Source organism: Cyprinus carpio, chromosome A17 (genome assembly GCF_018340385.1).
Source record: "Cyprinus carpio isolate SPL01 chromosome A17, ASM1834038v1, whole genome shotgun sequence".
Taxonomy (NCBI): Eukaryota; Metazoa; Chordata; class Actinopteri; order Cypriniformes; family Cyprinidae; genus Cyprinus; species Cyprinus carpio.
The window spans coordinates 24,210,307-24,225,108 of NC_056588.1; the positions used below are offsets into that span (position 1 = coordinate 24,210,307).

A 14,802-nucleotide genomic window follows, 5' to 3' on the forward strand; every position below is an offset into this window, starting at 1 on the left:
CTAGCAGATTTTAATATTTCAAATAAATAGTTCTTCTGAATGTTGATTTGATAATACAGCATTAGTTGTGCTTAAATACCCAATATTTTAATGGCTATAATATGGTTGGTTGGTGAGCAGGGTGCTGATGTAAAAAAAAGCTACAAATGGAGCGGATTGTCTTTAATTTGAAAAAGCACTGAATGATTTTTTTCCATGGATTTAATTTATTGTGTTTCCACTTTTCTTGTCATTTTTAATGTTAGTATTGTATATCCTATATCTTATATTTCCTTGACTCAAATGCGTTTTTTTTTTTTTTTGCCTTTGTAATTATGCAATGTTAATTTAATCTGGAAAACAGCTGTGGCACATAATCAGAGCTGGAATGATCTCATACGAGAAAAGAGACCCGTCTTGGAGCAGCTGTTTGGAGTTTGATTCTTCTGATGTGCAACAACTTGTAACCTGTCCTGACAGCCTGCTTTTTACATGTAACATAAAATTTCATAATAGTACTGTTTTTACTGTATCACGTAATACAGCATCGGTGAAAACGTTTAATCAAAACATTTAAAAATCTTGAATTTTAGTGTGTATGTAAAATACTGATCTATTAAGCATTGTTTGCTGATGTCATTAATATGCATTTTATACAGGGTAGTGTATATACTGTACACATAATGAAACCAAATTAACATAAATTAAATGATTCAGTTACTGTAGAATATGTTAAAAATCAAAGTTTATCAATAACATTTTGCCTTACTCTAACACTTTCTGAATGATATCTTAAGCTTAACTTGCAACGCTACTTAAATATGACCCATTTTTGCATATTTTCTCTTTACATTTTAGACATTTCGTCTAATTCTCTGGCAACCAGGTTATAAAGCTTTGAATGACTTAAAATAAATAGAAAACAAAGCAGCCTTTGTTTACTTTCAAACAAACGCATTTAAAGGGTTACTCCACCCCAAAATGAAAATGTTGTCATTAATCACTTACCCCCATGTCGTTCCAAACCCGTAAAAGCTTAGTTCGTCTTCAGAACACAATTTAAGATATTTTGGATGAAAACCAGGAGGCCTGTGACTGTCCCATAGACTGCCAAGTAAATAACAGTGTCAAGGTCCATCCTTGTAGCGCGGATGATACAGAAGAGCATACGCTAGTGATGCGCGGGTCGGGTTGGGGCGGGTAAAGAAATTGTCACTTTATTTGCGGGGCGGGTCATTAAAAACAAAACAAACAAACAAAAAAACATACATGTTGTAGTGTTGGGCAATATGGTAATTTTTTTAATCAGATCAGATCGACGATACATGATATTATCGTGCATGGGTGGAGTAAAAGAGAGGCTCTTTGTTCTTGTCATAGAATAACTATTTGGTGTTTTAAACTGCGCAGGTGTGTGAAAGAGAGCCTATGGAATCACCAATAATTGAAAAAATATACTTTCAAACATACTGATAAACTAACGTTAAACAGAAAAAAACTAAACATAAAGCACATATATAATAAAAAGCAACACTCAAATCTCATATCCCTTTTACAAATACAAATCATCCTGATCTGCGCATGGAAGTTATCAGTCTAAATGTTCTGCAAAATCAGTCAACGGTGAAAATCATTAGTGGATTTCATTTAAAGTCCATCAGTTTAACACTAATATTGGACATAAACGAACACGTTAAATATAAAGTATTGAAAACAGGTAAGTTCATATATTCGGAGTAAAGTTGAACTGAACTGAGGCATCAGTCATACAGTGCTCCGGACCGCGCGCCACATGACGAGCCCGACACACCGCCACAGACACAAGAATGAGATGCATTCTAACATAACTGTGGTATTAAACTCAGTTAGTGAGGGCTCGTTTAAAATATTGCACACATATAGAACATTCAGATTACTTGTTAAAGTGCAATAAAATACCTTATATCTGCAGATGAGGTAGGTTATGTCTGTTTGTGGATGGAGACTTCTTCACTGTAGGGCTCTAATGCTCATTTGCGTGCGCGCATGTGTGTGTGTGAAATGCGTTGCTGAAGTGAAATAGCTGGGCAGTTTGATAGCTGAATTATAATAGGCTGCTTCATAACCCGCGGGTCGGGTAAAGAAATTTTACTTTATTTGCGGGGCAGGCTGGGGCGGGCCAAATATTTTCATAAAAGCGTGACCCGCGGGTTGAAAAAAAACCCGACCGCGCATCACTAGCATACGCAGCATACGGTGAAATGGAGAGACACAGAGGAGACCACTGACAAAGGAATTGTTGAATAAAGTCGTTATTTTTGTTTTCTTCGCTTACAAAAAGTCTTCCCGTCACTTCATATAACCCAGATTGCACGTCTGATGGCAGATGGAGTATTCATACCTTTTCTGGACTTTCATACCTTTTATGGACCTTGTCACTTTTATTTATTTGGCAGTCAATGGGACAGTTACAGGCCAATTAACAGTTAAAGTTAAATTGTGTTCCGAAGACAAACGAAGCTTTTACGGGTTTGGAACGACATGGGGGTAAGTGCTTAATGACAAAATTTTCATTTTGGGGTGGAGTATCCCTTTAAACCACCCTTTCGCCAATCAAGAAAGAAAGAAAGGACAAAAGATAGCTGTGTTTAAATATCATAGTTTAAATATCCTAATGTCATGATAATGATAAGCAGTACACATCGCAAAAACACTTTAGTTGGTAGAGTCGCACTGATGATGTTCATAATGATCTTAAAGTCGCTCGATTATTGGCGCAGTTTCACTTACAGTGAAGTGATGTGTGAGGAGCGGCGGGCTCTAGGACCTGAGTGAAATCCGCCACAGAGCCGCTCTGAGAGAGAGAGAGAGAGAGAGAGAGAGAGAGAGAGAGAGAGAGTTCACACTGCGCACGGCTTCATCATCATCATCATCATACTCCAGTATCACCGCCGACAGCGCATCACACACTCGGAGCGGGTCGCCAAGCGTTTAGAGCCGCTCATGAAGGAAGTGTGGTGTGTTTGTGTTTCAGAGTTGATGTAAGTAGAGGCTTTTCCCTAATCCAGCTGCAAAGTGATGTTGTGTGTGTGTGTGTGTGTGAGTGTGTGTTTGTGGTGGGTACAGTGTTTCCTTTGTTAGGATTCGGGCCAACGCCATCCTCATCCTCACCGTGGCCTGGATCCTCGGCACCTTCTATTACCTGTGGCAGGACAGCAAGCCTTCCTCCTCCTCCTCCTCCTCCTCCTCCTCCTCGTCGTCGGGCTCCCAGCTGAAGAACCACGGGCAGAAAGGGAGGCTGGAGGAGCGCACTCTTCCTCTGATCGTGAGTGATGATGATGATGAAGGGCTGCATGCTGATCACTGCTCTAATGCATGCGTTTATCTTTGTTTCTGTGATAATGTCTCGAGCTGATGTATGGAGCCAGTGTGTGTGTGTTTGTGTTTCAGCGTGATGTCAGGTGCATGTAAGAGGCTTTTCCCTAATCCAGCTGCAGGTGTGTGTGTGTGTGTGTGTGTGTGTGTGTGTGTGAGTGATCCATGTGTTTCCTTTGTTAGGATTTAACCTACTCTAAACCGTTCAGGCTATCAATAACACCCTGTGTCCCTTATCAGTAATCCAACAGAAACCTAATCAGACGTTTGCTCTGGATTCACATTGGGATTCAAATTCAAATTTGGAACTAGTTCTAACAGAGTATTGTTATTCTAGATGCCAACATTCCAAAAAACTAGATATTTTAGAACATAACATTAACAGTATTTAGATTACTGAGGAAAAACGTTCAAACTTAACCCTATATAACCTGACATATGAAATAATAGTCAGAATATGTGAGGAAAAAACAGTTGCAAGTACAAACTGAGCAAAAAAACGCAAGTTGGTTCAGATGCTGATATTTATGTGACCAAAAAATATGATGGAAATTCTGATAGCTTGTAAATCAATGAGATCTTTCTAACAGTACAGCAGATACTTACTGTACATGAAATGATATATCAGCCGTTACTCTATAGAATATTTCTTAATAAGATATAAAACATAATACAATGCAATGCAATGATGATTGAGAGATGAACAAAGAAACATTCCTTAAAAGCCTGATGATCGCATTTGAGACTCATGGTTTTTCTAAAAAATATAATCAAGTAAACCTAAGTTCTAAATGTGCATCTTGAAATATTCCTAACAACATGAAAATGTTAATCAGTGAAGATTTGACAGCAAAAAGACATGAGCTGAAGGTAGACGTTTGTACAATGACACTAAAAGACCTTTTACTTGATGATAAATGATAAGGTATCAATCAGACAGCAACAGACTTAACAAGGTTTTGATCATGTTAATCATTTAGATGGCTTAGAAATTTTAATCAGATATGATACAGTAGGATATAATTAATATAAAATACTACCAAACCTGACTGATGATATATAACTGGTGTTTATATTGTTGAGGAAGCTCTTTCAGATGCGTAACTCAGGTTCACACTGGCTAATTTAAATTGACAAAACTAGGCTGACTGAGTCGAATCATTGTGAGTTTGCAGATATTTGCAGGCGATCTGTGTCATCTGTGCTCTACAGCTGTTTGCTGTTTGTTGTGCTTCTCACAGTTTGACTCCACATTCATCAGGTAGAGAGCAAACGCTCCGGTTTTACTCCTCAGACGTCTGCTGGCTTCCTGAAAGAATATGCAAAGTTTTGCGATTTTTATTGAAGTGATTCTACACATGCAGAAATATCACAGAATCAATGCATGCATGTGAGCAATGGAAGAAAAACAAAAACAGAATCAAGATCAAGCATCAGGAGAGGCAGTGCTGCGTCCCTGAACTGTGTCCTGAGCTCCATGGCAACAGAGCATCACTCTGTAAAGCACAGGAGGCACGTGACGCCAGCAGCATCACCAAAACCACATCGATATGTGTTTATCAATGCTCTTGATTAAAACCTGTTATCCTGGAGCCTATCAGTAGTAGAGAATATAAAACATTTGTCTTAACACACCACTGGTTTCATAATAATTACAGATCATTCTTAGGTAAGATAGACTGTTTAATGGCAATTTCCGCTACACTGATCTCTATAATATCACATTTAGTGAGTGGGGTGGCTAATATATATATATTTCTATATATTTATATTGGCTAATGCAATTTAATTACAGCAACTGTGATGTACAGATATGTGCTGAAATCTAATCAAAATGTTTTTTAATTTTTCAGTATTTGACAAAATAATAATAAATATTATTAGTAGTAGTAAATAAAAATATACAAATTACTGAATAAACAAAACAGCAGATATTACTATATTTCACGGCAAAACTAAAAATGGATAAATTTAAGAAAAATAATATAATAATAATAATAATAGTAGTAGAAGTAGTAGTAGTAATAATAATAATAATAATTTTATTTTACATTACAGCAATAACATTAAAATACTAATACGTATGGCTGTTTTAATTTCTTTGTTTTCAAATATTAAACCATCAAACCTTTTTTTTTTTTTGACAGAAAACTGCACGAAGCCTTTTTTATCTGTAAAGAAAATGAAATTAAAAATAATTGTTCACTGACTAGAGTATGGAAGCCCATTTCTGCCACAGGATAATAAATGAAACAAGGTAATTACAACTTCTTTTTTTTATCTCACATTTCAGACTTTTTTTCTTCCAATTCTTAGATATAGGAATTGTGAGATATAAAGTCAGAATTGCTAGATATACTGTAGCATTATTTTTTTCATCCCATGGCGGAAACAAGCTTCCATACTATAGTCAGTGAATAGTGGATTACTGCAGCCTGCAGTTTCATAGCAGAGGAAATCTGTAAGGTGATGGCGTTTGGCCTAACATTCACATCTGAGGCGTGTGTGGTAAAAGCACAAACTTTGGAAACAAGCTTGTTTTTAACCGACTCTAGAAAGTGCTAACACTACCATCAGTGAATGCTGATCACCTTAAAATGCTCAACATTTAGAGCCTTGCAGTCACATCAGTGCATTCAGCAGTGCTGGTCTTGTCCTCATAATAGACATTAGCTGACTGCTATGAAGTGATAGTAATTCTCTACTTTAGCTCCAGTAATCCTGCAATCCATTAGCCTGCTTTGATATCTGATCTACCCTTGTATTCGTGCCTCTGCCTGTAAAATAAGATGAAATGATTGTCCGCTCTGCCATGAGCCCTTTCACTCTATCAATGACAGAAATGCATTTACAAGTCCTGAAAGAAAAGGATAGCCTATGTGTGTGTGTGGATAAATTAAATAAATTGGGAGCTTTATCACAGCAGTAATTCAGGCTTTTTATGGACAGTGTCTCGGGAGCATCGTTGCACAGCACATTTATTTATTTGCCTTGAGCTAATAGCAGATCCTGCTTTTACTGAGGCCTGTTCGCAGCGCATCAGTCTCGGCTAATGTTCTTTTAAGAGGGGAACAAACACTGAAATATCAGCGCAAGCATCTCTCTCTCATGCTCTGTTTTGATCTGTTTAGGAAGAGTTACAGATGCACAAAGTACCGCAGTGGATTTATTTGATGTGCCTTTTAGGCAAAGCGGAGTGAGCATCGTTTGCACATTTTTCCCAGCATCATTTGCATGGTGCTCCCAAGCACAAACTGATTATGTTAGTGCTGTTCTGCTAATGGCCTGGTTTGATTTTCTTGTACTTGTCCATTTGATGCATGTAAACAGCCAGCTGCTTGGACACACACAACACAAACCAGATGTCTCATATCAGGGATAACTCGACTGAGGGCTTGATCGCTGCTTGTGTTATTATACAGTAAATCAAATTAGTGAGCATATTAACATCTTTGTACAAATGACCTACAAAATCAAGCTTTCTGTAAGTACAACTAAAACAACTTTCTCAAAATAAAAAAATAATCTATCCAATGCTAAAGCAAACAAATAAATAGCATCATAATAATACAATGTGAATTTGAAAATATTCAGTTATATCGTTATGATTCTAGAATTTATTTAAAAAAATCATTTCAATTTAAAAAAAAAAGAGAAGGCAAATAGTTGTTACTGAGTGATTGTGGTATTTGAGAGGAAACCATGTCATTTGCTGGAGACGTGACGCATCACCTCCAGACTCAATGCACAAAGAACAAAGCAATTGTTCCAGAAAAAACACTCTAGTTGCTGTTCATCAGCCTGAATAACAGTGATAGATGGTGTGTTGATGCTGTGCTGATCGGGCTGTGCATCTGTTCACTTCCAGCGCAGATGTGATCTGTCATAGCCAGTGGCATGTGCATCTCATTAACTCCGTTCAGAGCTGCTGATGGAATTAAACATGAGAACATGAGATTGAGGACACATTTAGAGCAACCTGCAGTTTCATAGCAAGGTGATGGCTTTCACACCTGAGGCATGTGTGTAAAAGCACAAGTTACCATCTTCAGCAAAGGAAACTGACCACGACACAGTCTGCAGCGGTGTATGTGGAGAAAAGAAATTCAGCTATATGTGACTTTACTGCATCTGTTGTAGGGTGATTGCAATTTATATGAAAGCTCATTTCCGCCACTGAATAAAAATGCACTATTTTGACTTTTTTTCTTGCAGTTGCGAGTTTACATCTCACAATTCTGAAAAAAAAAGTAAGAATTGCGAGATAAAAGTTGCAATTATCAAGCTTGGAAACAAGCTTCCATCGATTTAAAATGCGAGTAAACATGATTTAAAAAAATTCCAGGTTTGCTGTGCTTGTTTGTAGGGCAATTTGGCCAACATAATAATAATAATAATAATAATAATAATTATAATAATAATTAATAATAATTATTATTATTATTATTATTATTATTAGGCTGCAATTCATTTTAATAATGATAATTATTATTTTTATTATTAAAATACTGATGTGTTCTCATCTGTGCATACAGATGCCTGTTCCTGGTGATCGCACTTCTGAAGTAAAGTCACAGCTTGAGTCTCTTCTTCTTTCAGCTCCATTTTTGTTGAACTAAAAAAAAAATACTTAAAAGAGATGCAATCATGATTCTACACAAGAAAGAATTTTTCCTTTGATATTTTTTTCACCATCATCTTTCAAGTTGATCTCTTCCTGAACATCATACATAACATATATAAAGTATATGACTCTTTAAAATGGATTAAACACTGGTTAAACTATTCGTCGCCTTGAAATTTTGACACACAGACGTGTTTAGGAAAGAATGTACTAATTTTGGTCAGTTAGGTTAGGGGTTAAATTCACTCCCTATTGGTTTCCATGCAATGTGGCAAAAAAAAAAAAAAAAAATGTTGTTAAATATTGTAGCTTTTAAGACTCAAAGCTTACTTTTGCATCATCCAAGGAGAATTCACAGTTTCTTTATCTAGTTGACTTTCACTGTCAGAAAATCTTTCAGCAGTTGTTTTTTGTTGTTAGGTTTTTGAATCTCAAAAGGCCAAACTGATGCCTAATACAAAGGGATGTTGTTGTTGTTGTTGTTTTTAACATAAAGAGTTCATAATTGTTCATATTTTACAAATTAAATTACCCAAGTGGTATATGATATGTACATTTAGAAAATGTAGGAGATTTTTTCACTGATTTTATTACTAATAGCACACCACTAATCACCAAATTGCATGATTTGATCATTACAACAAATGGTGCAGTCAGGTTATCTATGAGTTTACTACTTCATTAATACTTGTTTTAATACTTAATACACATTTTAACTAAAAAAAACTGCACAACCTTGAAAAACTCAATATAGTAATAAAACTGCACTGAGATGCATGTTCTTACAAGTTGAAAATGGGTGATTTGGGTGACTGAGGTTTTTTAAATGACTTCACCAACTTTTGCAGAGCTGCCAACTCTCACGCAATTGTCACTTTTCATTTAAAAGGCTTTTAAATGAATTGTGAATCTAAAATATGCGCTTTAGAGAATGTTCAAACGGTTAACAGTGTTTATGTCATATCAGTCCGTCAAAAAGCAGTTCTAGGCTTTTTTTTAAGCTAACTTAGTTGTTATTCTTGGCTGGATAAATCTAACAGGTTTTAAAAGCCCTTAAATATGTACACAGTTTGGATTAAATGAAAGTACAGTAAAATTTTATCTCCTGTATAGACTATCTAACATCAATTTACAGTGAGTGAACTATATTTTTACAACATTAATATTTTTGAATGTTATTTAATACACACACTTGATCATTCATGTTTGTTCATTGTGGATTAAATAATTTTAACAGAACATTGAACATTTTTGATTTTATGTATTGGTAAATTCTGAAATTAACCCCAAGAAGAATAATTGCAATATACAGTAACTATTGTTTATTATTAGGACATGTTATCTAACAAATGGAATCTTATTATAAAGTGTTTTTAATACTACAGTTCCATCTATTTGATATACACTTGACTTAAAATATATGTAATTTTATCTAAATTTATTTAAAAAAAAATATATTTAGCTGTTGTCATTGATCTAATGTTGCATTTGGTCAGACTCAGCCCATTGCTTTACTTAAGTATATTATATTTTCCTTTTACAGCTGCAGGCAAACCCTAAAACTGACAACAGTTTACAGATGTTTTTCAGCGGCAGCAAAAATTACAAAAACTTTTTCATACTTTTATTACTTGGGGAAAAACCTGAAATAAGTATAAAGAATGGCATTGATTTTTGTACATTTTATTTTTGACTCTATTAATAAAAGTAATTTGTTTTTGTGTTTTGCTTTGGTACTGAAATTGCTACCGAGATCTGTGGATTTTCACTGGTACTGTCCCCAAACACAAATTACCGTACACAACACCACAACAAAAAAAAACACACACAGTAATAATTTCCCAACCCTGGTGTTGTTAAAATGCCACTTGTGACCACAAGGGGTTAGTTCACCCAAAAAGGAAAATTAGGCCATAAATTACTCAACTTCAAGTCATCCTAGGTGTATATGACTTTTTTCTATCAGACGAATCTAGTCGACGTTATATTAAAAATTGTCTTCGATCTTTCAAGCTGTTTAATGCCACTCAGGGTGTTGCAGTGCTTCAGTCCAAAAGAAGTGAAATAAAAAAGTGCCCATCCATTAAAAAAAAGTGTCTCACACAGCCCGAGGGTGAACAAAGGCCACCTGTAGCGAATCAAAGTGTTTTTGTAAGAAAAATAACCATATTTAAAACGTATATAATCAATTTAATCCAGTTTGCACTCACTGTTGTACACGGAAGAAGCTCCGAGCGGATGATGTATGAGGTCGGCTTTGCGCATGTGCCGCTCAGAAGTGACGCACGCAGAAACACAGGGGAGAGATCAAAACAAAACAACGGTCACTAATTTGAAGTATAAAACAAGGATTTGTAAAGAAGAATGTTGGAGGATTTCGATATAAGCCAAGAGGAGACTGGTTTTCCTTTGCTAAAGTAAGGAAGCTTCCTTTGCTCCTGTTAACAAACGTTGGTTTTCACGAGACTTACCGGCGCATGCGCAACACTGACCTCATACGTCATGTTTCTGTGTACAATGGATAGGCGCTTTTTATTTCACTTCTTTTGGACTGAAGCACTGCAACACCCACTGAGTGGCATTAAACAGCTTGAAAGATCAAAGACTTTTTAATATAACTCAGACTGGATTTGTCTGAAAGATGAAAGTCATATACACCTAGGATGAGGGTCAGTAATTTATGGCCTTATTTTCATTTTTGGGTGAACTAACCCTTTAACATCCGATAGGATTGATAAAAATGCTTTAGAAGTCATTTTGCCATTGATAAATGCGTAAGAAGTCATTTTTAGTGCTATTTCACGTTAACTAATACAGTACAGTAGTTATCTAATGTTAACAAACAGTTTAAACTTGTTAAAAATAAGCCAAGTGGCAAATTTTAGATCATGGCAATTTTTCAGTTCATTCAAGACACTGTACACACATACTGATTTTCAAGTAAACGTAAGAACAACTTGATAAAATCTGATAATCAGGACCTTTGAGGAGCGTTTGTTTGTTCATCTCGCAATCATCATTATATTGCATTACATTATATGTTTGGATCATCAAACTAAGCATTTAAATGTCATTTTACTAATACATATTATTGGACATATAGAGTGACGACTGATATTTGTCATTTTATGTAAGTATCTGCTATATGATTATAAAGATCTCAATGATTTACATTACAAGCATCAGAATTTCATCTTACTTTTTTGTTTGTGTCCCTGAATACAAATGAGCTTTTCTCCCCTCCATATTTTTACTACAGTATATTATACTATATGAGCCATGATGTAACTGATGTATCAAATATGGTGCAAAACATAAACATATATGCAAACCTTTACATTTTATCTAAAGGTTTAATAAACCGTTCCATTTAAAAAAATATAGATTCTACTGACTATATCATATGTGAGTTTTAACAGGGTTAATAATATGGTAGTACAATTATTTTTTATTATAGTATAATATTTAATCTCAGTGAGTGCTCATGTAAAGACATTTATTTAACAGCATCACCAGTGGATAATCCAGCGTGCGTGTGTGTGTGTATGTGTGTGTGTCAGGTGACTCATGCACCAAAGCTGGAGCAGCAGAGTCAGCTCTTGGGCCAGTTTGATGAAAAGGCTTTTCTATCCAGTAAGCAGCTGAAGACAGGTGAGGATCCGTACAGAGAACATGCATTCAACCTGCAGGAGAGCGACCGACTGGGCAGCGAACGTGCCATCAGAGACACACGCCACTATCGGTAACATGTTGCCACTTGTTACATATTTGGGTTCATTTAATTGAGCATTCAGCTACCAATAGGAGTGTAGTACTCTAAACTGTGTTTAAGATATTTTACCATGTGCAAATCCGTTCCTTATGGTTGTGCGGTGAGCTACAGTAGATTTAATATTGTCCTGCCATAGTGTGCTCAGCCATGACAATGAAAGCACTGATTCGCCCTGTGTGTTTGCTGCATTCACAGATGTGCCTCCGTGACCTTTGACCCTGACCTGCCGCCCACCAGCATCATCATCACTTTTCACAATGAGGCACGCTCCACCCTGCTGCGCACTATTAAAAGGTGACAGCCTACACTGCATTGAACACACAGAGCTGAAGAGAAATCTCCAGTATAAAGCTGTCTGATTCCACTGAAGAACTTCTTCCTTAAAGAGCTGGTTCTGCCTGATTTAACACAAAACAATGTATCTAGGTAGTTACAGTGATAGGTCTGCAACACGTTCTTTTTGATAATTGATTAAACTAATGTTTATTATTACATGGCTGTCTGAAATACTCAATCTGATTGGTCAGTCGTGACATTCTGAGGGATGTTATGTAACAGATAATGTACATCCAGCCGGTTGTTATCACAGAATAACCCCTGGCAGGGTGATCAGGATCTTGTATCTGCCTGAAGAGGGTTATTCTGCAATAACAACCGGCTGGATGTACATTATCCCGCTTATTACACAGCTACCTGCCACATAAGTAAATAATTAGACCTGAAATATTGATTCTGTGTTGAAATATTTGAATGCAAAGCTTCCATGAAGACAGCAGTTGCAAGCAAGCGGCAAGTTCAAACTAGACAGACATTTAAGAAATACGGTGCAGTCAGAGCCGATCCTCCCTATATGCAAAATACGCATGCTGCATAAGGCCCCCGAAACACAAGGGGGGCCCCTTGCTCTCAAAGATGCTTTAATTTTAGTTTAATTTTTAATTTGGCCAGCATTTATGAAAACAGGAATGAAAATTTTTTATCATTCCTGTTGCCCTTTCTACGTAAAAATCAGTCGTATCGTGTAATGTGAATGTTGTACAGTCTTGCTTGAGACTAAAAAAATGAGTTGAAAGCGTACCAAGCTGCGGAAGAGACACTGTTTCTCAAGAGCTGTCATCTTGTGCCTCAGTTATTGACTGTATTTACTGTAAAATGAAACAGGAGGACTTCAACATTAACAGTAGGCTTGCAGTAGTATTTTTACTGTAAAAGAGTTCATCTTGTTGCTAGAACAATTGTTTTGTACACTGTAATGGATTTAAGATAATAAACAGGTAAAATTTTATAAAGCTTTCTTCTCAAATAACATTTTACACCCTCATCTTTATGTAATTAGTGATATCTCTATCTTGTGTGAACTTCTATGCTCACAGGCGTTTGTTAGGACCTGTTTTTCTTTACAGAAGCTTTGCGTTTAAAGAGCTAATAAAATATTCCAACTTAAATCAATATTTTTTGTCTTAATTATTAACTTTTGCGGCAAGTATCCGTGTAATAATAATGTAACTTGCAGAGCTGGTGCAAACATATCCACACCGCTGTGATCAGCTGCTTTCTTAACTGCTGCTTTCCCACACTGTCATATTTGTTGTTAATTTAGTTATTGAGAGGAAAGCACGCAGCAGATATTTACATATTCATCTAAGCGCTCAGTCAACCGTGCATATCAAACTACTTCTTGCTCCTAACTGAAGAATAAAAAATGAACTTCGCCGTGAGTGTATTGGGGCCTTTTCATATGGCAGCATTTTTGTTTGCATTTTTGTAAAACTTTCATGTACTCGACTGGTTCGGCTTTGTTTGCACTTCTTATAAGTGCTGTGTCTTCTTCTATTGGATTGCTTCTGGGAGGGCTGAAATACCGTCTTGCTATACAGTCAAACCGCGTTATTGCAGGACCGACAAATCGACATCAAAAACATTTGTCAGCAGTTTTTTTTTTTTTTTGTTGCCATTGTCGATAATGTTGACTCATCGTTTCAGCCCTATTCAAGGACGTTAAATAATATCATTGACTTAAATAAAACCAGTTAATATAGATGTAACTATTATTAGGTTATATTGTTATTTCAGTGTATCTCAGACTGACTCTACAGTACATCAACAATGCAGTTTAAGGGTCATTTTTGTCTTTTACAGTGGTGGCCAAAATTATTAGAACACTAGTATTTTCACCAGCAAAAAATTTTTTTTTTTTTTTTTTTTAAAAGTCAGTTATTTCTATCTTTTGCTGTAGTGTGTCAGTAGGAAATATCAGTTTTCAAACATTCATTTTGGCATTAATTGTAATAATCCAGTGAGATTCTGAGACAGACTAAATACAGAAGAACCATGGTAATGTCTTAAAGATGCTTGAAGAAACCATCCTGCAAAGCTACAATACTCTTAAAGCTTTTAGGCACTTGTGTAAAAATGCTCAGTTTGTTCTGTTTCTTCGTGTCACGCCTGCAGAGTTTGAGGTGTCAGTCATGAGTGTAGGACCCATTACACACTGAAGTTTAATACTTAGTGTTAGAGAGATGAACAAACCTCAAGTGAGCCCTGACTAATAATAACTACAGTAGTAGTTGCTGCATTGAGCTTATATTTTTTCCTGTACCACACGTTATTATATTAGCTTTATTATAGTGCATTTATCTTTTTTATCATGTTGTTTTTGTTTCAGTGTACTGATGAGAAGCCCACCTCACTTGATACAGGAAATTATCCTTGTGGATGACTTCAGCTCCAACCGTAAGTAGAGCTTCATTTCATTGCAACACACACACACTTGAAAGCAGTGAATGATGACAAAGTGTTTCCTGTGTGTGTATGTGCTCATATTTGAACTTTGAGGATACTTTAGCGGTGGAGGTCTTGGTAAATATTGCTCATTCTCTGTACATCAGTGAGCTAAGACTGATCCGGTCCTGCTGTTGCCATGGGGAGGAAACAAACGGCACAATCAGAAGTGTAGCTCTGCTGTTATTGATGTTGTGGAGCGTTAAAGAGAGACGTGATTTTTTCCTTTACAGAGATCATGTGTTGAGCTCAAGCGGCACTTTATGCTCTCCTTTCTTTGGCATGAGGAACA

The 14,802-nt window shown here is 36.1% G+C and overlaps 1 protein-coding gene across 1 annotated transcript in view; it reads left to right on the plus strand.

The window, feature by feature from the left end:
* Positions 1-2,961: 2,961 nt before the first annotated feature.
* Positions 2,962-14,802, plus strand: part of LOC109071114 (polypeptide N-acetylgalactosaminyltransferase 16-like) — a 48,786-nt gene continuing 36,945 nt past the window's right edge. Inside the window, exons 1-5 of the mRNA XM_042774582.1 lie at positions 2,962-2,999; positions 3,100-3,283; positions 11,518-11,699; positions 11,925-12,023; positions 14,395-14,462. Coding sequence (XP_042630516.1) covers positions 2,962-2,999; positions 3,100-3,283; positions 11,518-11,699; positions 11,925-12,023; positions 14,395-14,462 — 571 coding nt within the window. The remainder of the gene's footprint in view (positions 3,000-3,099; positions 3,284-11,517; positions 11,700-11,924; positions 12,024-14,394; positions 14,463-14,802) is intronic.